The sequence below is a fragment of the Canis aureus genome, chromosome 37, assembly GCF_053574225.1.
Source record: "Canis aureus isolate CA01 chromosome 37, VMU_Caureus_v.1.0, whole genome shotgun sequence".
Taxonomy (NCBI): Eukaryota; Metazoa; Chordata; class Mammalia; order Carnivora; family Canidae; genus Canis; species Canis aureus.
In genome coordinates, this window is record NC_135647.1 from 3610402 (window position 1) to 3637034 (window position 26633).

General features: G+C 42.4%; 1 protein-coding gene across 3 annotated transcripts in view; it reads left to right on the plus strand.

The window, feature by feature from the left end:
* The first annotated feature begins 2025 nt into the window (after positions 1–2025).
* The window catches only part of RIPOR2 (RHO family interacting cell polarization regulator 2), a 220082-nt gene continuing 195474 nt past the window's right edge, over positions 2026–26633 (plus strand). For all 3 annotated transcript variants that reach the window (XM_077886071.1, XM_077886075.1, XM_077886077.1), the window contains exon 1: positions 2026–2407. In XM_077886071.1, coding sequence (XP_077742197.1) covers positions 2332–2407 — 76 coding nt within the window. In that variant the 5' untranslated portion in view covers positions 2026–2331. The remainder of the gene's footprint in view (positions 2408–26633) is intronic.

The following is a 26633-nucleotide window of genomic DNA, read 5'->3' on the forward strand; positions in this document are numbered from 1 at the left end:
GTGATTGTCTAGACCCACTAAGCCCCACGTGACCCTCAATTGCCAACTCACTCCATTGGTGTAAAGCCCCCCTCCACCCTCTTTGTTAGCCTGAGGGGATGGAGGTCCCTCAGGCTAACAAAGATCACCTGGAAATAGACTCAAGGACTCTGAGCAGCCCCTAGAATCTGGCAAAAGCGAGGAACAGACCCTCCCCTGGAGCCTCCAGAAGGAACACAGCCCTGCAGACACTCTAGGGTCAGCCGGGGGGATACCCGCCTCAGACTTAGGCCTCCCCAAACATAAGGTAAGAAATCTGTGTTTTATGACATCAGATTGGTGGTGATTTGTTAAAGCAGCAATAGGAAACTAATACTCAGGATTCTTGAGACTATATAATGTACCGCAGGCCCCCTCATTTTGCAGACAAGGAAACAAAGTCCAGGGCATTTGCCGACTTTGATGAAATTGCATTGCTGGCCAACAGTAGCTGCTGACAACAAGCAACAATTTCTTTCTGCTGAACACAATTCTACGCCCTTGGCGCATATCGACTCATGACATCAGCAGAATCCTAAGGCAGTGGCTCTCATTTTTATCCCCATCTTACAGATGAGAATACTGAGGTACAGTGATGTCAAAGGTATGAAGTGAGTAAGCAGCTACCAAGAGTTTGCACCCAGGTGTTTTGGAAATCACTTTATTTCCGCCCCCCACCCCCTGCTGGGCCCAGAGCTAGCTCCTGGATAACCATCCATCTCCCTGCCAACCCCTAGAGCTTCATCCCATTTCATCTTGCCATGCTGGGAGGTCTGTAGGTCATGTCCCTCTGAGCCAGCGAGGCACAGGGATGGAGCTGCCTATGGCACAGCTCTGGTTGGTTGCCACCCTGGCCTCCCTCCAGGTTCCCATCCCTCAGCACTTCCCCTTCCCCGCTGTGACCCCATAGCAGACACAAAAGAGAGAGGACAGAGTTTCTGCCTTCAGCCAGCCCAGATTATCTTGGGCTAAATGTGGGACCTTGAGTGTCACTTTTTGCAATTTGGACCTCATGGCAAGGCTGTCCCTAAGGCTTTAACACTACCTGTTGGCTGCCTGGAGCAAGGTGACATTGCAGGGGAAAGAGCAATTGATAGTGAGAGCTTCCCTCCCAGGTGCAGCTCTGCAACGACTGTAGAAGGTTGCTTCCAGAGGGCCGTGGGTTTGTTGAGGCTGTTTTTACAGCCAATACGGTGTATTTAGTTAAACTGTGTATTTATTCGGGGTGGCCTGAGGAAGGGCTGCTGGATATGGGGAGGCAGGATGCCCGGCCCCTCCTTGATGTTACCAATTTCCCACGCGAACCAGGGTCCATGGCAGCTCAGGGCGACAAATACACAGTGCCTGCCACCAAGGAGCGTCCTCACCACTCGGACATGTATGTTAAAACAAACCAGCGAACTAACGAAAGCTCTGACAGTTGAGGGCCATCTGGTCACTGGCCCGGGCAGGTGCGTGGGGGCTGGCCCCATCCGTGTGGGCTCAGGAGTGCTCCACAGGAAAGTGAGATTTCAGAGCATGAGTGGGTGGGTGATGAGGGAGCATGGTCTTTGGTGGAGAGAAAAGTACCGGGCAAGACGCAGGCCGGGAGGTTCAAGCGAACATATTTGAGGCCTGTGAGCCGAGCAGGTTAACTGGCATCAGAGACTCACAGGAGCACAAAAAGCCCTCCTGTTGGTTATCATTGAAGCATTCATGCATGCATGCATGCATGCATTCATTCATTCATTCATTCAACAAGTATTTCTTGTTTGCCTGCCCCCGCTGGACGCCAGGCAGTCTCCCAGGTGCTGGGGAGCCGGCACCAGGCGCGCTGAGATGCGAGGGTCGTCGCCCGCCCGAGCGCCCTGCACCCAGGCTCCGCTCTGCAGTCGCGCCCTCGCAGGGGGATTCCCACGTCAGGCCCTTCTTCCTGCAGCCGTGTCCACCTGCTCCGCCCCCGCCAGCCCGGGCTCCTGTGACGTGGGGCGGCCCCGGGAGCTCCGCTAGAATAAATTACCGGCGCAGCATCTTCATGCATAAAACATGGCTCAGGGGGCCCGGCCAGGCGCAGGCCCGTGGCCTGGCGCTGCAGCTGCCTTGGGGCCAGCGCGGAGTTAAGGGGAGGGAAGGAAAAGCAACTCACAAGATAAAAGAAGTTGCCAGAAGCCTCAGACACTAAAAAGAGAAGAGGGTTTGTGGGTTTGTTGTGTCTTTTTTTTTTTTTTTTTTTTTTTTTTTTTTTATCTTCCTCCTCCTGGACTCGTGTTCCGAATCGCTGCGCGCCGTTCGCCCCCTGCCATGCGCAGGTTTTAGAGAGGTGGCCTTGGGACCATGGTGCTACCTTCTCGACTACACTGGATCCGAAGCAGGCCCTGGAGGGACCGCATCCGGAGGCGGCAGCTCAACCGTGAGTGTCCCAAGGGCGTGGCGTGCGCCCCCCCCCCCCGCCCTCCTTCTCCACACTCCCCCCTGCACACCCCGACTTGCCCCCGCTTGGCCCCGGGCACCCTCTCCTGGGGGGCCTTCGCCTTCCTCCTCCTCCCTCAGTTCCGGTTTCCTTCCTGCAGCTCCAGCTCGGTCCCAAGCAGGGGGCAACGAAACACACTTTGTTTCAAGCAGCCAACAAGAGGGGGCCTCTTTCTCTCTGGATCTAGGTGGAAAATCCGGATAAATGTTCACACCAGTGGGAGAGTTGTACAAACTGGAACTTGCACTTATAATGGGGTGGGGGGAGGACTGTGCCATGTGTGCATCGAAGGGACATGTCGCTGGAGTGGGTGAAACTCGTGGAGTGAGTCACATTTCCTTTGAAGGACCCGTCGTATGTTTCATTTATTGGTTTCTAAAGTGATCAGACTCGCACCGAGGTTCCCCTTGAGTTGACAGGAATGCTTCTAACCCAAAGGGGATCTCAGCATTGAAGTAATTTGAGAAAGAAAAAGCATTCTGCGTATATGCCAATAAGTAACATATTGGTGCGTGTCTGCGGCTGCTGAGGGTAACTCAACTCCCATGTCAGCAAATGCGCACAGTCCGAGGGGCCGGGCTCTGGAGGTACATGAGCCACGGCTGTTTGCACAGTGGCGAGGAGTACTAGCTCCCTTTTTTCTCTGTCATGAGAAAAACAACAGCGAAGCCATGATGGCAAACTACAGCTAACACGTGGCCTGGGCCGGGGAAGGCAACAGGGAATGGTGGGGACTGTGGTAAAACGGGCAAGTACATGTCCTCCCACAGAAAGGCACCCACTGTTCGGGGTCCTCAGATTGTCCGCACAAGGCAGGAAGGTCTATGTTGCCAGGTTTCCTAACTCTTCCAGAAAAAGCAAGAGCAGGCGAGTTTCTAAGTCAGATCTCTCAGGTCTAAACACTGGCAGTTACCTCTTTCAATGCTAAGTAGCGTAGTGTGCTCTGATGCAGAATGTGACCGCTGTGGCCCACCAAGCTGTGGTTTAAGGGTGGGGTATTGCCCTCATTTGAGGCCTGCCACATGGTGTCATTTGAGTCCAGTTATGTGTTGGTGAGACTTTCTTACATGTTAGAAGCCTCCAGAGAAGACTGTTAAATTAAGAGGAGTGATGGTTTAGGAATGTAAACACACCCACGGTGGCGGTCTACTAGCCTAGCTGCTCAGTCGGGCTGATTGGAGTGCACACAGCACCCTGCATATGAGAAACTGCACCCAGTAAAATTCTTGATATGTTGAAAGAGCTGTTAGCAATTTTCTGAGAGCCTTTACATTCTTAGTCATCTGCTTCTCTCACCTGAGCCAGCATTGGGTTCAGATTTCAGCTCGTGTGTCCCTTTACTTTGCATCCATGGGAACAGAACTGCAGTCCCACGGATTTGGGACAACCCTCTGGGGAGGGACGTGCCACCGAGAAAGGCTGGATTGATCCATGTTGTTGCACAGCAACGGGGAAGCAGCCTACCCTCCACAAACAAGGATTTTGGGGAAAGATTGGTTTTGTTGTAGCGATTTTACTTAAATTATGAGCCTGCCAACTGGGCCTTGGGGGAGGGTTACTGCATGGTTTTAATATGAAACAATGATGTGTTAATAAATGCTTAACCCAAGTTTGACTTAAAGCAGGCCAGCCCTGACCTCTTTGGCATAAGTGCCTGAGGAAGGAGAGGATTCTGACATTCCTTCAGGGTGGTCAAGAGCCCCTCGGTGTTCGAGGCAATGTGAGTCCGATATAGCAGTGGATCAAGTGACTTTGTTTTGGGTTTTTTCCAACTCATGGAACACCTGCGCATATTTGAAGGCTGAGAGTTAGAGGCCGTGGAAAGGGGGGGTGGTGGTGGAGGAAATATGCTGAAGAGAGAAAGGACCAACGAAGAGGTTTCTCCCTGTGAACACCAGGATAGCCCTTGGCATTGTTTTGCAATTGCTAACCTCTGTCTTTGATAACTTTTCCTGCTGCTTTTCTGAGGCTTCTCTCACAGGTCAGCGTTCCCTCTGACTTAGACACCTGGGTTATTCTGGTACTGAGAAAATTAAGCTAATAACTCTTTCCCCTCCAATCCACAAAGGGAATGTGTACAGCCCCTTCTGTGCCCATGCAGACATTGTTAATCAACCACAGCTCGTTCTCTCTCCCAGGGAAGCCAGGCCCAAATTTGGACTCCTTTCTCATCCAGTACTGCTATTTCTAATCAGTTAGATTTAACTCATTTTTATCCCATTGTTGCATTTGTATCCCATTGCTTTCTAACAAATTACCACAAGTTGATTGTCTTAAAACAACACAGGGGGTATTACCTTGCAGTTTCCATCAGCCAGGAGTTGGGCCTGAATTCGCTAGGTCCGCTCAGGGTCTGTCTGCCAACGCTGCAGTTAACATGTTAGCAGAACCACTGTCTCTTTTGGGGCTCACGGTCTCCTTCCAAACTCAAGGGTTGTTGGCAGAGTTTAGTTCCTTGTGATTGTAGGACAGATGCCCTCATCAACTGAAGGCTCCCTGCTGTTCCCTGTCACATGACTTTCTCTACAATGTGGGAGTTCTGCTTTCTCAAGGCCAACAAGACAGAGTATGTGGTGCTGCCCGTAATCTCTCCTTTAAAGAGCTCTCCTAATTAGGCCAGGCCCACCCACAATAATCTTTTGATTAGTTCAAAATCAACTGATCAGGGATCTTAATTACATCTGAAAAATCCTGAATCTTTGCCCATATGACACAACTTAATCATGGAAGTAAAATCTCATTATATTCAGTCTTTCCCACACTCTAGATAAGGGAATTACAGGAACATGTATACCAGGGTCAGGAATCAAGGTAGGATTCTGCTTACCACAAAACCTGTCATCTTGCAATAGGACTTGGATTTTGAGCTACTGGAAATCTTTTTCTTTTTTACTTTTTATTACGGAAATTTTCAAATATACAGAAAAGTAGATAAATTAATACAATGAACCCCATATACCTATCACCTAAATTTAACAACTGCTAACATTTTGCCATATTCACTTCGTCTAACTTCCTGCCAAAGTGTTTTCAAATTAATTGCAGACATTATGACACCTCAGCTCTCATTATTTTAGTAAGAGCATCTCTAAAAAGCGAGACCCTTTTTCTATATAACTGCCTAATAAAATCAATGATCCATAATATTATTTAATACACAGTCCACATTCAAATCCCTTCAAGGGGAAACCAATTCCAATCGTGCTCTGTATGCCTAGAACTCTTAGCAAAATGCCTGGCGCCTAGTATACTCAGGAAAGGTTTGAGTTCAGTCAAAATTATATCCTTGTTAAAGCAATGACTCCCCAAACCCATCTTCTCTTAATGTCATCTTGCTTTTTCTTTTCACCCTCGTACCCCGCCCGGGGTCTGTAATGAGATATTTATGTTATTTAGAGTTGATAGTAGTGTAGGATAGAACGTAAGAAGCCAAGGTATGAGAGCTAGAATGTATTACCCTTCTTAGGGATATTTGCATTTTAAAAGGGGCCACCAGAGAAAGACCCAAACATGTGATAGTGGGCAGACTATTTGAGAGATACTCATCCAACACCCTGGAAACCACATCAGGCTGCTTGAGCCCCCAGGTCAAGAGAGGTATGAGCAATAGCACAGAGGGCTCCTGGACTTCTGGATGATGACAGCAGTGTTGGAGCAAACCATGGTAGTGAGGGGCAGCTGCCTGTGACCCTTTCTTTCCTTTACTCTGCCAAAGTTAGGAGACCTCAGGGGAAAGGAAGCCTGGCAAGTGTATCCACTTTGATAATGGGAAGATTTGGTTTCTTGCAGCTTCTTAGCTACTGGCCTGTGAACAAGTCACTCTACCTCCCTGGTGCCCACTTCCTCAACCAGGAAATGGCTGTTATAGTGACACCAGCCTCGTGGTCCTACTGGGGAGATTAAAAGACATAAATTGTGTCAACTCCTTGCACAGTGCGTGGTACATGGCAGTGGTAGTGGGTTGCATCTGAAAGAACAGAAGTGGTGATGGTGACATATGGGACAATACAGGGGGGCCGCCAGTGCCACCACCATGCTTTGGGGCTGGTGGGGACAGGCTGTGGGGGAGAAGGTACCCCCGCTTCCTCAGCCTTGACATGACCCACCCCCATATTCAGCTGCATGCCCCCAACCCCAGGCAGGAGAGTCCAGCCAAGCCAGAGACCAGCTAGCCTCTGGGGGTGCAGCCACTCCTTTCTTCTGGAAAATGTGATGTAAATCCATCCAGACAACTTAGTCCAAGTGGGACCTACTGGTTTGCCGTCCTGAAAGTTTTCGCCTCTGTGTCTGGGTGGACAAAGCAGCAGGAGAACACCCTCTCTGGACCCCAATGAAAGAAATGAGAGCACGTTCTCTGTGCCCCCAAAAAGCTGACACATGGTTGTCCCAATGATACGACTGGATGACTTTCTTCCCAAGGGCAAGGTGACTTGGTTGTCTTGTTCTGCTTCTTTGACTGTCCCCCTGGCCCTGGGTGGTGATATTCTTACCAGGTGATGGATAGGAGGGGGGCCTGCAGGCAGCAGTTTTGTTGTGCACACCCATCCCTGGACCGTGGCAGGGAGTGCGAAGTGATTATGAAGGGGGGTCCTCCTGTCCTGCACAGGGATGTCAGGAGCCAGTGGTTCTCCCCTCGCCTTGCACGGCTTTGGGAGCACTCCAGTTCTCAGAAGGGTCTGTGGTCTCTTCTAAATGATTGATGTCTCAGAAGAGGCTGAAGCCGAGAACTGATGCTGGGCAGGCCCCGGGGAGCCGGGGGGCCTCTGGGAGGGGGGGCATGGGCGCCTTTCCCAGCAGCCTCGGTCCCCGGGGGCCCGCATCAGCTTGCAGATCGGCCTGCTTACTATCGCCTTTCTTCTCTGGCTTCCCTGCTCTCTGGCTGGGCTCTGCAGCAGCCAGGTCGGCCTGGACCTCTCTCAGTTTCTCCCCCGGCCCCTCCCTCGGGGATTTTGCCCTGGCCCCGGGGAAGCCACACAGGGACACCTGCCTCCTAGCCTGGAGCATACGCCTTTCTGCTGCCTTCTAGCCTGCTGTTCCCACTCCCATCAGAACTTCCTGAATGTCAACTCCTAGCAGCACAGGGCTGCTTGGGGCTGGGCGTCTCTGCTCTGTCCTTCCCCTGGGGGGAGTTCCTCTCATGGCTTCTGGTTCCTTTAAAGGTAGGGGCTTAAAAATTTGGAAGGAAGTAAATGATACATACATATATACATCACCCCATCTGAAAAAGTGAAGAAAGAAGCCCTTTAGGACATTCTCTATAATCCCCAAGTTACATATTCTCCTGGGCTCCAGTTTATCGACCTGCTAAAATTGCCCATTAACAGCTTCTGGTCAGAGAGCAGGCGGGTCACCCCCTAAACCCCCCCAGGCCTTAGCTCCTCCCCAGTTTCATATCTGATTTATCCCACAGTCCTGCCAATTACAGAGAGTTCGGCTGTATTTTGTTTAGGGACCCTAGCATTCATTCGGATGTGAGAACGATGTATATACCTTCACACATGGCATTCCCTATGTTCTCATGATCCAGAAGAACAATTGCTTCCACAGAAGACTTACCCTTCTCCTTCCTGCCTTAATGATTGAGTCGCAGAGTGCCATAGCCAAGTGCCCCATTCCAGCTCCTACTGTCAAGGAAAAAAAAAGGAGGATGGGAAACCCGAGAAAGGGAGATACTTTGAATAATTCAAGGGGGTTCTGTTGGTTGAGAAAGTGCTCTCTTTGTATGTACATTGATCTGGACAGATATTTTAGCTGTCTCCAGCCAAGGACAGACAAAAGAGAGGGTGTGGAGGGCAAAGGGAAGGAGAAGAAGAAGAAGAAAGTACAATGAATAAAAATAAAAAAAGGGAATGAAACAGCAGAGGGATTAGAGAACTCAGAGCATGGTGACAGATCCTGAAGTCTCAGGTTGGCTGTTTGTAGATGGATATAAAGAGCCCCAAAGTTAATCACTAGAATAACAACTTGGTCTCTAGTTAGAAGCAGAAAATTAAGAAAAACAGCAAATTTTCTCGGTAGCCTGAAGCTAAGGCATTAAGTTGAGGGGGAAGGTGGGTCCTAGGGGATAGAAACTGTTTTTGAAATATGTTAGCTAAATATAACCCACTATGTGCACACCAGGTTTTTCTCTGAAATAGCAAGATTAGACATTGTTTAACTGCATATGAGTTTGTGTGTATACACACACACACAGCGGCACTTCACTGTCAAGAGCTTGGGCAGTAACACTAAAAACTAAACCTCATTTTGTTTTGATCTGACACAAATCCATTAAGGTCTCCGTGATATAAGAATCCAGCAAATGCAAACATGTAAGAGAGAGGGGAAGTCCGCTAAAATCCCCAGCCTACCACCGTACAGGCAAGTGCTCTCATTTCTTTTACTAAAATATACTCAGTGTATTGCTTTTGTAGGGTCTGTTCTGCAACTTGCTTGTTTCATTCAGCTATACAACTCAAATACCTTCCTATGTCAGTCGAGAGCCGTAAATATCTTTAGACTGAGTCCTTACAGCCAAATGCAAGTGAAGGCTGTGGAATTTGGGCAGTTTGAGGATACCTAGTCTGATTCATTGAAATATACACACACAAGCAGATTATAATTGTAATAATGGATTGTATTGCATGAGGACTGAAGCATCTGATTAATTATTCACCTCGCCTGGAGTCTCTGACTTCTTTTTTTTTTTTTTTTTTTTTTTTTTTTTTTTTTTTGAGTCTCTGACTTCTGCAGCCATGCACTGCTGTGCCTCTGTTCCCACATAGTAATGGAGGGTGGAATTATTCCCCAGGTGCTCCTCAAAGGGTGAGTCTTTGCCCCCCACCCCCACCAAAATGAATCCTGACTTGGAAACAAGACCGCCCCCTCTCCCCCTGCAGACTGGTCCCATGGGACCTGGTTTCCAAGGCACTGGAGGTGTTCTTGCCCTTGGGCATGGGTGGCTTGGCACTTGTCCCCATCACAGAATAGAGAGAAGCATCTAGGGCCAGAGCCTGCACAGGGAATAGCCAGGCAAGATGGAGAAAACAGTCTGGGATATTTGCTGGCTCTGAATTGCTGCCACCCCAAGTTTTGTTCACTGAGGATTTGCTACCATTAGAGCCAAATCAACCCAATCCTTCAATTTTTAAGTAAGTGACAAAAAGCCCATTCGCTTGCTAATGCTATATTAAAGGGAAAAGAGCAAATATATGTAAATAAGCCTGCAAAGAACCTCAACAGCTTTCCCCTCTGAACCAAGAGGAGGCTTTACTTCTGTCTAGATGGCTTCCAGGGGACAGAAAGGATGCTCTTTTGAGCTACCAGAGCGTGTGGCATGAAAGGAATTTTGTGGGCTTGTAAGCAACCCTCTAACTGGTGACAATGATGAAGGAAATGTGTTAGATGTGTTCTTTAAGTGTGTTCCAAGATTTCCTGAGAAATAATTTTCACATACAGAAAAGTCAAAAGAATTATAGTGGAAACACCTATACAACTACTGCCTAGACTGTACCACTGGTATTTTACTCTACTTGCTTTATCTCCCACCTATCCCTATACCCAGTCCTCTAACAATCCACCAATAAATCTTATTTAAAAAAAAAAGATTTTATTTGACCAAGAGAGAAAGAGTACAAATGGGGGGACAGAGGCAGAGGGAGAAGCAGACTCCCCGCTGAGTAGGGAGCCCAATGGGTGGCTCCATCCCAGGACCCTGAGATCATGACCTGAGCTGAAGGCAGACACTTAACCAACTGAACCAACTAGGCGCTCCTAAGTCTTATTTTTTAATGTTTGACACTACATTCTAAACGCTTCAACATATCTGTCCATTCAATCTTTGTTAATGATTCTTTCAAAAAAAATTTTTAGTCTAGTTTATTGAGGTATATTTTACAGAGTGTACTTTTTTTTTTATAGAATGTACTTTTATTTTTTAGGATACAGTCCTATCAATGTTGACAAACATCTGTGGCTATAGCTACTTCAATAATCAAGATCTAGAAGTTCCACCGCCCAAACATTCATTCCTGCTCCTTTGCCATCAACCCCTCTCCCTAGATTTTGTCAACCAATGATCTTTTTTTCTGTCCTATAGATTTGCCTTTTCCAAAATCTTATAAATGAACTCATATAGTCTGGAGCCTTTTAAGTCTGGCTTCTTTCATGTAGTTTGATATTTTTGAGGTTCATCCATGTTGTTGCATGAAAGTTTGTTCTTCATCACAGATAGTATCCTGTTACTGGGTGATTTTTTTTAAATAAGATATGATTATTTACAGGTGATAAGATCTCTAGTCAAAAAGCATGGGTAGACAGCAGTCAGCTTGGACGACCCCTAAAGTCTCTAGGGTTGCCATCTCAGGGGATTCAGTAGGCAAATTAGGACAGTGAGCCTCTCTGGAGTCCCACTGTGCCTCATCCATATCCTGGAAATACCAGTGGGACCTACTCAGGGATGCTTCATTCAATCAGTAGAAAATGATTATAGTTCAGAATGTGTCGGACCAGTTGTCAACCCTACTGTACGTGTTGTAGAAGCTACAGAGAAGACAAGGCTCTCTTTCCCCAGTGTGAGACCCAGAATCAAGCTGATGAAGGAGAGCAGAGGTCAGGGCATGGCTGTTCTGGCCCCCACAAGATAAGATACAGTTGCAGAGGAGCCAAGAGTCCCACTGGGGTGGAGGAGCTTTCTGGTTGCCCTGTTATCTCTCCATTTTTTTCTCCTTAACTCAAATTAAAATGTTGTGTCTTGCATCAAGAGCAATAACATCCTGCACACAGAAGGAAAAGAGTGAAAGAATGTCTCGATTTCTTAAGGAAATCACGTACGTTAGCTTTCAGCTTTCAATCCAGCTTTTAAATGAGTAGCCCAGACATTGTTATAATTCCCCCCCAAAGGACAAAAACTTGATTTCCTTACAAACTGAAGTTAAATGAAATTGACTTGCCTTGAAGTTGAATTTAACTTCACAGTTAAAATGAAGTTGTTTGGTTTTTAAGATGAGAATTCTAATCCTCAAGGTGAGACTATATATTCTTTTCTTCACCGCCCCTCTCGTGCAATCTCCATTTCTGTGTCATCTGTGATGTAGGGGATCGCGAGTGTCCCCGCCAGGGCTGTGGGACTTGCTTCCAGGTCTTGCCTCTGATCATCTTTAAAACATCGATTAGACCCCTTACCCTCTTGTTTTTCAATACACAAACATCCTTTCTCTCCCAGGCTAGAATTTTGGCCGTGGTCTCTTGTGCACCCCATCTTTCATCACACATGAAGGGGATCCCTTCTGGCACTCTGCCGTCCCAGTCATCCCAGTGCTAGGATGGTATATTCCAGTACCTTGGACTGGAACAGCCCCATTTTCAGGGCCTTGCCTTACCTCTTCCCACATCCAACCGAACCCAGCGTGTCCCATAGCTTCTTGATGCCGGCATGTCCCAGATGATGGGTCCCAATGTGTCAACCTGATAAAAATGGTTCCAACCTTATGCTTTTGTGCCTAGAGGTGATTTCACCCATATCCTCTTATTGCTCACTGCTACTCTCTAAGTTAAAAGCTCTGTACTCCCTTTCTTTTTTTTTTTTTTAAGATTTTATTTATTTATTCATGAGAGACACAGAGAGAGGCAGAGACACAGGCAGAGGGAGAAGCAGGCTCCTTGCAGGGAGCCCGACGTGGGACTCAATCCCAGGTCTCCAGGATCACACCCTGGCCTGAAGGCGGCGCTAAACCGCTGAGCCAGTGGGGCTGCCCTCTGGATTCCCTTTCATGTGTGCAGGAATGAACGTTGGGAAAGAAAGCAAGAGGGAACACCTGCCATTTCCCCGGGACAGGACCTGTGCCAGGCACCATGCCAGATGCTGTCTTTGTCATTCTTTTGTTTACTGCTCAGGCCACCACCGTGAGGTTGGTCATCATTATATCCATTTTGCAGGGGAGGACTTGGAGGCTCAGAGAAATTGAAAGGCTTGCATGGGCCTCACAGTTACTAATGATAGGATACAGCCAAGATTCAAAATCACTTCCTTACAATCCTGGCTGGTTTTCACTGTTAAAACTTTTACTGCCAGGACTTTGATTAAAATCAACGGACCCCCAGTCTAGCAATATTTCCAGCCTTCTGAGCTGTCTGTTGAAAAAATTCACCTCACTGTGCACCCCGGTGTCAAAGTTTGGGCCCCACTGAAAGGCAAACAGCTCTGGGGGACTCCCCAAGATGGGCTCCAGGCCTGGCAATGTCCACCAGCAGTAAAAGGGGGGCTGTGCGGCATCTGTTGGGCACTGGGTCTCCAGAGCTATGCTAAACGTTCAGGAATCTGAGAAATACACATAAGGAAAACACTAGAAAAATGTTAAAATCTTTGTGGAATAGCTACCCTGAGTTCCTAATTTCTTTTCTATGCCAGACTAAGGTGGTAATGACCACCGAGAAAGAAACCTGGCCACCCAACCCTTGGACTCAGACCTGGCACTTGTCTGGAGCAAGCAACCAGCTTCCAGCAGACAGGTGCCCCTGTGTCTCCTCCAGAATTAGATGAACTCAGGCCAGCTTGGCCTGCCCTCCGGGGTCAGCCTCCAGGGTTCCAGACCTAGTTGGCCATCCCCTGACCCACGAAACTGGCCTCCCCCTACTTGTTCAGTGGGTTCCCATCCTGGTGGCTTCTGACATTGTTTCCTTGCACTGGCCCAGAGGCTCAGCTGAATGGCAAACTAGGGCAGAGTGAGAGCCACTCAGATCCTTCCAGGATGTGTTGACCTACACAGGCGCCCGGCACAAATTCACAGACTCCATTCAGGGCTGCTCCTATGCTCACCAGACCTCCTCCAGCACCACCCGCTCCTAGGTTACCCCAAAACTTCCCTGCACAGAGAAGACAGTACAGACCTTCCCTTCTGCACCCAGCGCAGCAGGTGTCCATTCAGCACCTGGAATCCAGCCACTCCCGTGGAGGAAACACTCTATACTTTGCTTTCTGACCTCTGAGGAGAGCTTTGTACTTCACCATGGAGCTCCTGTCCTCCCCGAGCTGCGGGGGGCTCTGCCCCCAGGTCTCAGTGTGCCTGCCAGCATGTGCTTCAGCCTCCCCAGGCTCATCAACCAGCTGGGCATGGAATCCACCCCTCACTCTAGCCATGAGTGTTAAGACAGAAGAGCAGGGGAAAATATTTTGTCAGCTTGCAGAACCATACAAACATCTGTTCTTAGTCTAGTGCCTTAGAGCGCACCTTTACAATTGTATTGTTTATTTTGAAAATATAATGTGTTATGAAAATATATAGAATGTATCATGGCCTTCTTAATGGGCTTACTTTTGTTTGTTTTAATATTTGAACAATTGAACACTTGCCTCTAGGAGATTGGCAGATCCAACAAGTGGCATTTGCCTGAGTGGTTCCTCTTGGTTGTCGCTGCATTGGGGCTATGAGGGCCCCAGTTGTCAGCAGACAGACCCACACCTCAGCAACTGGGAGAGGCAGTTGAGGGCAGAGGGTCTTGATCCCAGGACCCCAGGATCACCTGGGCAGAGGGGCTTAAGACACAGGACAGGACAGACCTGCCCCTTCTTGCCCTCGGCCTCCACTGTGTCATATACCCCTAGTCGTCAGCCTCTTATCTCCTCCAGCTCCCTCTCAGAGGAAATTCCTACCTATACCTCATGATTTCCCCCCGATTTACTCTCTTTAAATGGTCATGGTCGGGACATCTGGGTGGCTGGCTCAGTAGTTGAGCATCTGTCTTTGGCTCAGGTCGTGATCCCGGGGTCTTGGGATCGAGTCCTGCATTGGGCTCCCCGCAAGAAGCCTGCTTCTCCCTCTGCCTGTGTCTCTGCCTTTCTCTGTGTCTGTCATGAATAAATAAATAAAATGGTCATAGTCTTGCATTTAAGACCACTCTGATCTCCATTACACTGTGAAAGATCACAAATTCAAAGAAATCACAGAATTAATGCTTTAAATTCATACAACCAATTTCTTCCAAAGTGTTTATTAATTATTTTTCACTTTTAAAAATGTACAGAAAGAGAGAAGAAAATACCAGACAGCTCAAAACAGAATACCAAGTATTGACTTGTAGAGATTCTCAGGCTTCTTGTTTTTAAGGAGAAACAAGAACTTATAGTTTCTTGTGTCTGCACTGTTTATGTACTGACCTTCCAGAGGGCTTTAGAAGATTAATCTCTCCCAACTGCCCTTTTGCCCGTCATTTCTCATCTGCTATGCAAAGGTACTCTTTAGACTACTTAATATGGATTATCATAAATCTGCATTAGTGAGACCTCACATTATGAAACTCAGCTCTCCTCTATGCATTGGCAAAATGCATACCAATATAAATATCGTGGGATGCCTGGGTGGCTTAGTGATTGACTATCTGCCTGTGGCTCTGGTGGTGATCCTGGGGTCCTGGGATCAAGTCCCGCATCAGGATCAAGTCTTCCCCAGGGGGAGCCTGCTTTTCCCTCTGCCTGTGTTCCTGCCTCTGTGTGTGTGTGTGTCTCTCTCTCATGAATAAATAAATAAAATCTTTCAGAAAATATATCTCATAAAATCCTCAGGAACAGCCAAATACAACAAAGGGAAGCAGCTCCCCAAGTCTTCTGCACATAATAGCTCTGACTAATCACACAGCCTCTTATGTAGTGTTGAGTGACTTTTCACCTTTAATTTTACCTGCAAATAGCACTCATTTATAAAACTGTGCTTTCAAAAATGACTCATTGGTGACTCAGAGAAATCAACAATCTCTGTAACTTTTAATCTCATGCAATTTTTTCAGTGTCTTTTTTGTTCATGAATGCACTTATGATTTATTTTAAAATACCAAGTGTTAAAACATAAGCAAAACCTCACTTAAGGTCATAAAGAAGCTCGGTGACACATCCCGTCCTTCAGCAACACATCCATCCTTCCATGCAAGCCCCTAGTTTCATCCTCCAAGTCCTGAGCTCTAGGAAAAGTCAACTTCTTACTTTTCCTGAACAACAACTCACTAGAGGGACCTGATAAAGAGAGTGATTGCTCCTCAGAGTCCAAAAACAATGTTTCTAAAGCTACATTGGAATAGCCATCTTCATGACATCACAGGAAATAGGTTTTCTGAAGCCCTGAGGGGCATTTTCTTTAATTGGTATGGTCTTTTCTTCTCAATTCCAGAATCCAATTTGTATTGGATTATCAATTATATTCTGAAAAGAGTTTTTTAAAAAGTTATATCCGCAGAAATTCAGTTTAAATTTTTTTAAAAAGCGTTTACATTTCCTCTCTATCTCTCTCTCTATTTTTTACTTTTCCTTTTCTTAAGGTATAACTGAGGGTTGGAGGGACAGAATGAACTGCCTTACCTATTCCTGACATGTTTTTTAGATTTTAAATCCAGTATAGTTAACATGCAGTGTTATATTAGTTTCAGGTATACAAAATAATGATTCAACAACTCTATACATTACTCAGTGCTCATCACGATAGGTGTCCTCTTAATCCTCATCACCTGTTTCACCCATCCCCTATCCTCCTCCCCTCTGATGATCATCTGTTTGTTCTCTATAGTCAAGAGTCTGTTTTTTTGGTTTGTCTCTTTTTTTCTTTATTCTGTTTCTTAAACTCCACATGAGTGAAATCATATGGTATTTGTCTTTCTCTGACTTATTTTACTTAACATTCTACTACTGTAGCTCCCTTCATGTTGTAGCAAGTGGCAAGATTTCATTCTTTTTAATGGTGGAGTAATATTCCATGACACACACACACACACACACACACACACACCATATCTTCTTTATCCACTCATCTATTGATGGACACTTGGGCTGCTTCCCTAATTTGGCTATTGTAGATAATGCCGCTATAAACATAGGGGTGGATGTATCCCTTTGAATTAGTATTTTTGCATTTTGGGGGTAAATACTCAATAGTGCAATTACTGGGTAGTTCTATTTTTGGTTTTTGAGGAACCTCTATACTGTTTTCCACATGGCTGCACCAGTTTGCATTCCCACCATGCATGCACCAGTGCATGAGGGTTCCTTTTTCTCTACATCCTTGCCTACACTTGTTTCTTACATTTTTGATTTCAGCCATTGTGACAGGTATGAAGCAATATCTCATTGTAATTTTGATTTGTGTTTCCCTGATGATGAGTGATATTAAGCAACTTTTCATTTGTCTGTTTGGCCACGTATTTGTCATCTTTGGAGAATATTTGTTCATGTCTTCTGCCTATTTTTCAATTATTTGCTTTTTTGGTGTTGAGTTGTATAAGTTCTTTATATATTTTGGATACTAACTCTTTATCATATGTTGTTTGCAAATATCTTCTCCCATTCAGTAGGTTGTCTTTTAATTCTGCTGATTATTTCCTTTGCTATACAGAGGATTTTATCTTGATGAATTCCCAATAGTTCATTTTTGCTTTTATTTCCCTTGCCTTGGGAGACATATCTAGAAAAATGTTAGTTAGTATAGTTGATGTCAGAGAAATTACTACCTGTGCTCTCATCTAGAATTTTTATGGTTTTAGGTCTCACATTTAGGTCCTTAATCAATTTTAAGTTTATTTTTGTGTATGATGAATGAAAGTGGTCCAGTTTCATTCTTTTGCATGTGGCTGTCCAGCTTTCCCAACACCATTTGTTGAAGAGACTGTCTTTTTCCCATTGTATATTCTTGCCTTCTTTGTTGAAGATTAATTGACCATGTAATTGTGGGTTTATTTCTGGGCTTTCTATTCTGTTCCAATGATCTGTGCGTCTGTTGTATGCCAGTACCATACTGTTTTGGTCACTACAGCTCTGTAGTACATCATGAAATCTGGGATTGTGATAGCTCCAGTTTTGTTCTTTTTCAAGATTGCTTCGGCTATTTGGAGTCTTTGCAGTTCCATACAAATTTTAGGTTGCTTGCTCTAGTTCTGTGACAAATGCTGGTATTTTGATAGGGATTGCTTTAAATGTGTAGATTGCTTTGGTAATATGGACAGTTTAATAATATTTGTTCTTCCAATCCATGAGCATAAATGTCTTTCCATTTCTTTCATCAGTATTTTATAGTTTTAGGAGTAAAGGCTTTTTATCTCCTTGGTTAAGTTTATTCTAAAGTATTTTATTATTTGAGGTGTAATTATAAATGGTATTGTTTTCTTAGTTTCTCTTTCTGCTACTTTGTTATTAGTGTACAGAAATGCAATGATTTCTGTATATTGATTTTGTATCCTGAAACCTTACTGAATTTATTTATCACTTCTAGTAGTTTCTTGGTGGAGTCTTTACAGTTTTCTATATATAAAATCATGTCATCTACAAATAGTAAAAGCTTCCCTTCTTCCTTACCAGATTGGATTCCTTTCTCTTATCTGAATGCTGGGTAGGACTTCTAATATTATGTTGAATAAAGGTGGTGAGAGTGGACATCCTTGTCTTGTTCCTGACCTTAAGAGAAAAGCTCTTAGTTTTTCACCACTGAATATGATGCTGACTGTGGGTTTTTCATGTATGGCCTTTATTATGTTGAGGCATATTTAAACCCACTTTGTTGAGGGTTTTTATCAGGATGGATATTGTACTTTGTCAAGTGTTTTTCTGTGTCTGTTGAAATGATCATATGATTTTTATCCTTTCTCTTGTTGATGCACGTATCACACTGACTGATTTGTAAATGTTGAACCACTCTTATATCCCAGGAATAAATCCCACTTGATTATGGTGAATTATTATTTTAATGCATTGTTGGATTTAGTTTGCTAGTATTTTGTTGAAGAATTATGCATCTTGGAAACAGAGATATTGGCCTGTAGCTTTCCTTTTTTGTAGTGTCTTTTTTTCTGGTTTTGGTATCACGGTAATTCTGGCCTCGTAGAATGAATTTAGAAGCTTTTCTTCCTCTTCTATTTTTTCGAAAAAAGGTAAAAATAGGTATTAACTTTTCTTTAAATGTTTGCTGGAATTCACCTGTGAGGCCATCTGGTACTGGACTTTTGTTTGTTGGGAGTGTTTTGATTATTGATTCCATTTCATTGCTGGTAATTGATCTGTTCAAATTTTGTTTCTTCCTAATTCAGTTTTGGGAGGTTATATTGTTTCTAGGAACTTATCCTCTTCTTCTAGGTGGTCCAATTTGTTGGCACATAATTTTTCATAACATTTTCTTATAATCCCTTTTTCCCATGGTGTTGGTTTCTTGCATTTCTGATTTTGGCTCCTCTCTTATTTTGATGAGTCTGGCTAGAGGCTTATCAATTTTGTTATCTTTTCAAAGAACCAGCTCCTGGTTTTGTTGATCTGTTCTATTGTTTTCTTTTACTTTCTATATCATTTATTTCTGCTCTAATCTTTGTTAACTCCTTCTTTCTTTTGGTTTGAGGTTTTGTTTGCTCTTCTTCTAGCTCCTTTAAATACAAAGCTACATAGTTTGAGATTTTTCTTGCTTTTTGAGATGGGTCTATATTACTATTAACTTCCCTCTTAGAACAGTTTTGCTGCATCCCAAAGATTTTGGACTGTTGTGTTTTCATTTTAATTTGTCTCCAAGTATTTTTTATTTCCTCTTTGATTTCTTAATTGACCCATTCATTGTTTAGTAGCATGTTATTTAACTTCCATGTATTTATGTTCTTTTTTTAATATATATTTTTTAAGATTTATTTATTTATTTATTTATTTATTTATTTATTTATTTATGATAGAGAGAGAGAGAGAGAGAGGGGCAGAGATACAGGAGGAGGGAGAAGCAGGCTCCATGCCGGGAGCCCAATGCGGGACTCGATCCTGGGACTCCAGGATCACGCTCTGGGCCAAAGGCAGGCACTAAACCACTGAGCCACCCTGGGATCCCCAGTATTTATGTTCTTTCAAGATTTTTCTTGTGGTTGACCTCTAGTTTCATAGCATTTCCTTGGAAAAGGTGCATGGTATTATGACTTCAGTCTTTCTGAATATGTTGAGACTTGTCTTGTGGCCTAACATATGATCTCTTCTGGAGAATGTTCCACATGCACTTGAAAAGGTTATGTATCCTGCTGTTGTAGGATGGAATGCTCTGAATGTATCTGTTCGATCCATCTGGTACAATGTGTCATTTAGAGTCATTGTTTCCTTGCTGATTTTCTATTTGGGTAATCTGTCCATTGATGTAAGTGGGCTGTTAAAGTCCCCTACTACTATTGCATTACTATTGAATACTTGCTTTATGCTTGTTATTAGCTGATTTATGTATTTGAGTACTCCCATATTGGGTACATACATATTTACAATTGTTATATCTTCTTGTTGAATTGTTCCCTTTGTGATTATGTAGTGACTGTGTCTCTTGTTACAGTCTTTGTTTTAAAGTCTATTTTATCTCATAGAAGTATAGCTACCCAGCTTTCTTTTCACTTCCATGTACATGACGAATGCTCCTCTATCCTCTCACTTTCCATCTGCAGGTGTCTCTCTAAATCTGAAATGAGTCTCTTGTAAGCAGCACACAGATGGGTCTTGCTTTTTTATCCATTCCATCATTTTGTGTCTTTTGACTGGAACATTTAGTTTATTTACATTCAAAATAATTCTTGATAGGTATGTATTTATTGCCATATTATTATTTGTTTCATGGTTGTTTTTGTGGTTCTTTTCTTGCTTTCTTCTCTCATAGGTGCTGGCTTTCTTTAGTGATATACTTGGATTCCCTTTTCTCTTTATTTTTTGCATATCTATTACTGGCTTTTGATTAGTGGTTACCATTAGGTTTGTATATAACATCTTCTGCAGATAGCAGTCTCTATTCAGCTGATGGTCACTTAAGTTTGAACCCATTCTTTACTCCTCCCTCCCCCACATTTTTGGTATATGGTATCATACTTTACATCCTTTTATTTCATGAATTATTTCACTAATTTTTAAAGATATATTTAATTTTATTGCTTTTTGTGCTTTCTACCTTTCTTACTTCTGCTTATGATCTTTCCTTTCTACTCAAAGAGTCCCCTTTAACTTTTTTGTAATGCTGGCTTAGTGGTGATGAATTCCTTTAACTTCTGTTTGTCTGAAAAATTCTTTATTTTCTTTATTTATTATTTCTGCCCTTTGCAGGTTCTCTGTGCCTGGGATGCCTGGTGTAAAGGTCTATTTCTCTCCCCTCTCCATGCTCATGGCCTCCATCCCTTTCTTGGACAGCACATTTAGCACCCAACTGATCTCTACTCTTCCTACCTCTTCTCTGCATTTAGCTGTAGAGAGTCTGTTCTGCCAGTCTTTGAGTGATATTTTGGGTTATTTACACTGGTGTGGGTATTATCTAGTTGTACGGGATGAGGTGAGCTTAGGATCGTCCTATTCTACCATCTTCCCCAGAAGACTGTTCCTGTCATTTTTTAAACACCTTGCTGCTTTTATATTTCTGACAATAAAAGTATTATTGTCATGATACCAATGTTTCCTCAGCTCTGGCCTCCCAGAGCACTATTGCTCAGCAGATAGTTTCTATATAAATCCAAGGTATTATTTCCAAGTAGCAGAAAATTTAAAAACCACCAGGCACTTCCTTGAATTTCTTTGTCTAGAAGCAATCTCGAGCTGAAAAGTAGGTGCTTTTAAATCACCCTTTTCCACCTCTGCCTATATCTTAGGTCAAATTCTTCAAACTGCCACCAACCGTGAACACCAGGACCTTTGGGTGAGAGTGAGCATAAGGCAGAGAGGGGTTCTCCTTAGATTTAGATGAAGAAACTGACATCCTTCCTGTCCCCCCCTATCTTTTCTGACTTTCTTTCCTCCATTTTATCACGAATAATTACTGACCTAACAATGACATTTAATCCAGAGTCATCAATTTGGCCTCTGAAAATGTTGTGAGGCAGAAAGAATAGTAACTTTGCTTTTCAAATAAGTAGTTAGAAATATAGAAAATCACTTTCCGTGCCATCAAAGGACAATGTAGTAGGAAGGATAGCACTGGATCCCAATGAACATGGAAAGGAACTGAAGACAAGACATTGGCAGGATCTAGAAACAAGACCAGCCTTTGCTCAGCCCAATGCCCCTCTGCCTCTGTGGGGTCCTCAACCAGGGGAGGTGGCTCTAGTGAATTCTCTGGGGAAGTACAGGCAAGGAAGGGCCCTCCTTCCTCTTTGGAAGTCAGCAGTGAGGCTACTCCAGCACATAGACTTGGAGACTTTTGACCATTCTTCTCTGATTTCTCTGAAAGTGAATCTACTGAATAGTGACATCTATATTTTTAAAATTAATTTATGCTCTGCTTGGATTTTCTCTCTTTCCTATCTCTCTAAAACTTAGAATTCTCGTTCTGGCTGGTTGAAGGCACAAAGTTATATGTGCTATATTAAAAAGGTATTTATTGCCCTTCGATTGTAGATGATTAAACGAACGGTGGTATATCTATGCAATGAAATATTATGTGGCAATAAAAAGGAATAGAACTGATACATACATTTGGATTATATTCAGATGCATTATTTAAGTGGAAGAAGCCCGGCTCAAAGGACTACCTACTGTATGATCCAACTCACACAGCATCCTGGGAAACATAAAACTGTAAGGATAGAAAACAAATCATTGGCCACCAAGGGTTGGATAGAGAGGTTGGCTACAAAGAGGTCTGAGGGAATCTTTTTTGTTTGATGGAACTCTTCTATAACTTGATTGTGATGAGGTTACACTATCGTATACATTTGTCAAAACTCATAGAACTGTGTACTGTGAAGGATAATTGTACTCTATGTAAATTATACACACACACAAAAGATATATATCTAATTTCATCAAATGTATGGGTTTATTTCTATATAGGTCCCTGTGCCACCAACCTTCATTATAAACCAATGATTTGATTCAAAGAATAAAGGAATTAAGGAAATTCATAGAGATGGATAGATTTCGGTATGGTCCCTTAACAGCTCGTACTACAAAGTCCTCAGTTACATCTTGCCACATCTGCTACCACTTTTCTCCCATGAATGCCCCACATGATCTCTCTTACCAGACAGGACTGATCTCCCCCTGCCTCACTTATAGGTGACTCTTCCATCCATGCCTTTTCCATGCAGTTGCCCAGTCCAAAAAGGCTTTCCTTTTCCCTCTCTTCTTCCTCCACTTCAGTTCACTTCCAGCATCAGTAAACACCCAGGAAGTGTGTGTCCTATGTGCAAAGTACTGTCCTATGTGAAGACAGACAATAAACCAGATATGAATCTTGTCCCCAAAGAGCTTATAAGCTAGTCCTATAGATCCAGGAAATAGGATTTATGCTGTCAACATGTTAGAAGTGTTTTGACAGAATTATTTGTGAATTTTATCTTCTTTCAGTTCATCGGGGTTATCTAATTTTTTTGACATTGAATACTTATTACTTTGGTAATAAGAAGGGAAAGCAGAAATTAAGGGCTTAATAAGTGATTTGGACCAGAGGTTGTCAGACTTTTGAAAATGACAACTAGACATTAGGATGTCAAAAATTAAAAATTGTCACTATCAAAAAGGGAACTAGTGGGAGGAGATGCCCTGCAGAGTCCATTACAAATGGCAGACACATCCATCTTAATCTATTTTGATGCTCCTCATTCCCAGTAGGAATCAAGCTGAAATATCAGATTGACTCATTGGAGAGCACAGGGAAAATTTACTTTTGGAGAAGCGTAATTAATTGCAACAAATAGATCCTAGGAGGGAAAGTATAACAGACCTCAGGAAGGTTCTCGTGTTTCATGTTAAAACTAGCTCAGTTCTGTTTTCATTCTTTAACTAAGTCACAATGATCTTTTGGTTAAGGGAAAAAATGTTTTCTTTCTTGCACAATTTCCACTAATACAAAAGGAGATATTTACTTTGGTTTAATATTCAAAGAATAATAAATCAATTTTACGCACAATAAATTTCAATACTAACTGCTTTTTAATAAGATCTAATGTGATATATATTATTGGGGGATAATCTATAAAATAAATGAAGTACAAGGGATCTGTAAAAAATATTCTATTACCTCACCTCTGGTTAGAACTATTATTAACATTTTGAAGTATATCTTCCTAGTCTTTTGTTTGTATACATGTTTATACATAATAAATCATATTATGTACAAGATTTTGGTAATATTCTTTCAATTAATATAATATCCTAAAAATATCCCCCTTATAATGAACCCTTCAAAAACTGGATTTTTAATATGATATCTATACTATGTCATCATATAAATATCAAAGTCTATCAACATCTCTTTCTAATTGTTCCAAATTAGAATTAATATCTTTGTACAATTTTTGTTCACATCTGATTACTTTCATAGAAAAAACTTAAGTGTGATACAAGGGTATTATACATACTTTTTAGTTTCCTGGTACATATTGCTCAATTGCCCTCCTTGAAAGCAGGCAATTTATCCTGATAGTGTAATAGTGTGCCTTCACAATTTTGCTACATTATTCATAGAGTATTTGTGTCAAAAATATACTCAGTGGTCAAAGGTGGGATAATTTGAGCATCAAAAGAATAATTCCTACTATTGGTTGAAATACATCAAATATATAACAGCCTGAATTCATTATGAAACACATGAAATATCATTGTCCCTTTGGAGCTTGCTCGGACACTAACTTTTTATCCTCAATATATACTTTAAAGAAGTAAATCACACATTTGTCCTTTCCCCCCTATATAAATTCTATTTCAAACTGAGAAGATGATGAAGAAATCCATGTTGTAAATGTAGAAGGAATAGAGGCACCTGGGTGGCTCAGTAGGTCAGGTGTCTGTCTTTGGCTCTGGTCGTGATCCCAGGGTCCTAGGATCGAGTCTCTAATTGAGCCCCACATTCGGCTCCCTGCTCAGTGAGGAGTCTGCTTTTCCCTCTGCTCTTTACCCCTCTCTCACTCTTCCTCTCTCAAATAAATAAAATCTTTAATATAAAAATAAATTTAGAAGGAATAAAACAATTTATAAAATCTTCTTTTTGCAATTCTTATGAAATAATGGATGGAGACAACAATAATTAATCGATGTCCAAACTCTCAATGAGAAGTTGTTGGGGAACTTGATAATGGAGGGATCCAATTGACATCACATGAACCCACCAATCCATCTTAACATTACTACAAATGGGACAACTGGACATATGTGCCTTGGGACTTGATAAATAGGAAGCATACAGCATCACCCATGAGTAGTGTTACCAAAAAAAAAAAAAAATTGAACTAAAATCTAATCAAGATCTTATCTAGATCTTACTACTAGTTTATAGGAAATATAAGGAATTGAAAACCAAGCAGCACAGTGAAGAAGTAATCAGCCCAAATCAGAATGTGGAAAATTCTATAGGACAAATTTTCAACAAATAAATAGTATTTGTTGGCTGAAATACTGGGGGGAGTGCAGTGTTAGCAAACAAGTCATGTTGAAAAGTTCTGTGTAGATGAATCCCTACTTGTAAAAAGTGGAGAAATAATAACAGAATAAGAAAATCTTATTTATTATATTATGGGAATCCAACATTATACAATGAATATTAAATACAAACTCTCTTTTTTGATGGTAGATTATTCTGGATATTATTGGACTTGCTTTGGCCAAAATTGTAAATGTTTTCTCTATGTTTCTGATTTTCTGAGAACATATATCATTTTGCAACTTTTATGTAAAGCATTAATAAGACTTCTGAGTTGGTCAAAATGACTTCCTATATTTGAAATTGCGAAGTCAAGCTTGGGTAGTAACCACCAGGTGGTGCCACTTTCTAATTTTGTTTATTTTTTCTAAATCCAACAAAACATTTCTTCTGACTTTAACAGAAACAAGGATATAACATTGTTCAGTCATATAAATTTTTATAAAACCATAGCTCCTAATTAAGTAATTTTGTATAATGATCTACTTTTAACATTTATTGATAAACCTAAATCCCAGTAAATGGGTCCTTGTCACTAAATATAACTGTTTTTGAGGAATGTTCAACCAAACTTTTTTTCTCAAGGAGAAGATAAAGGTTATTTTCACCTTTGGGATTTTCCCAGGGTTTATGTCTATTTGACAATTTTACTTCATACTATACAGTAATGAAATTTCATTTCTTTCTTCCCTACTGTGAGCTTCTTGGGTACAAATCTGATTTTATTTCTCTTTGTAACCTTATGCTTGGCAATATTTGGCTCATGGTAGAAGCTCAGCATTTGTACACAAGAAGACCATAGAATCAGGTAAGGTATGAAGTGCATCCCTGACTCTACATTTTGTAAAACTGAGCTCCTCCTGCTGTTACTCTTCCTTGCAAAATGAGATGTTTTTTCCATTTCTCCATACAGTAACTCTTCAGAATAAATCAATTATGATTGTCCTACATAGTGGTCTACAGAGAAAAAGTAAAAAAGTAAACATCACCACATATTTCTGTCAACACCTTGATTTTTTTCAGTACCAGTAAGTCTTCATATATTCATTTCATTTTTTCAGAGAAAAAAAACTAGGCGGAGGGTTGGCATGTGTTACAAAATGACAAAAGGGAAAATAACCAGTAGAGCAAAATTAACCATTAAATAAATACATCCTGTAATGGGGTCTCCGTGGCAAACTGCAGAGCCAGACACAAAAAGGCATTTATGTCATTTCTTTTAACACTGTGTTAGCTTCCCCAACCCCCCAAAATGTCTGCCGCTTGACTGGATGACAGTCTGAAATCTCTGGGAGAAACAATCTAGTTTCTTTAAGCTTTTCTCCCCTATAGGTTGTTGACCTACTGTGTTTAGGTGCAGTATCTAGCAGGTGTTATAATACCTCCAGACAGTGAAGGAATCCTTATCCCTAGGGTTTTTTCCTGGGATTGTTATTGAAATAAAAATTGGAATCAGTAAAATTATTTTTTTTTAAATTGCAAGGTAAAAAACGAAAACTACAAGGAGACAGTTTGACATTTTAAAGTCAGAGCTTATGTGATGAATGTTTATAATTATAGGAAAGAAAAAAGTAATGGAACGGTGGAGGAAAGTTTATCCCCATCAGCCCTGGAACTTTCATTAGCTGTGCGTTGCTTCTGACATTCATTGCATCGTCAGTTGCTAGATGTTCCTGGATTCATGACTATTTGTCATTCAATGGATCAAACCCTTTCTTTTCCTTCCTTCTCTTTCCTCTTTGGTATTTCTGGGGGGGCATTTAAGTCATGCTGTGGAATGCTTATTGCAATAACAAATGTCATGCAAATTGAATGTA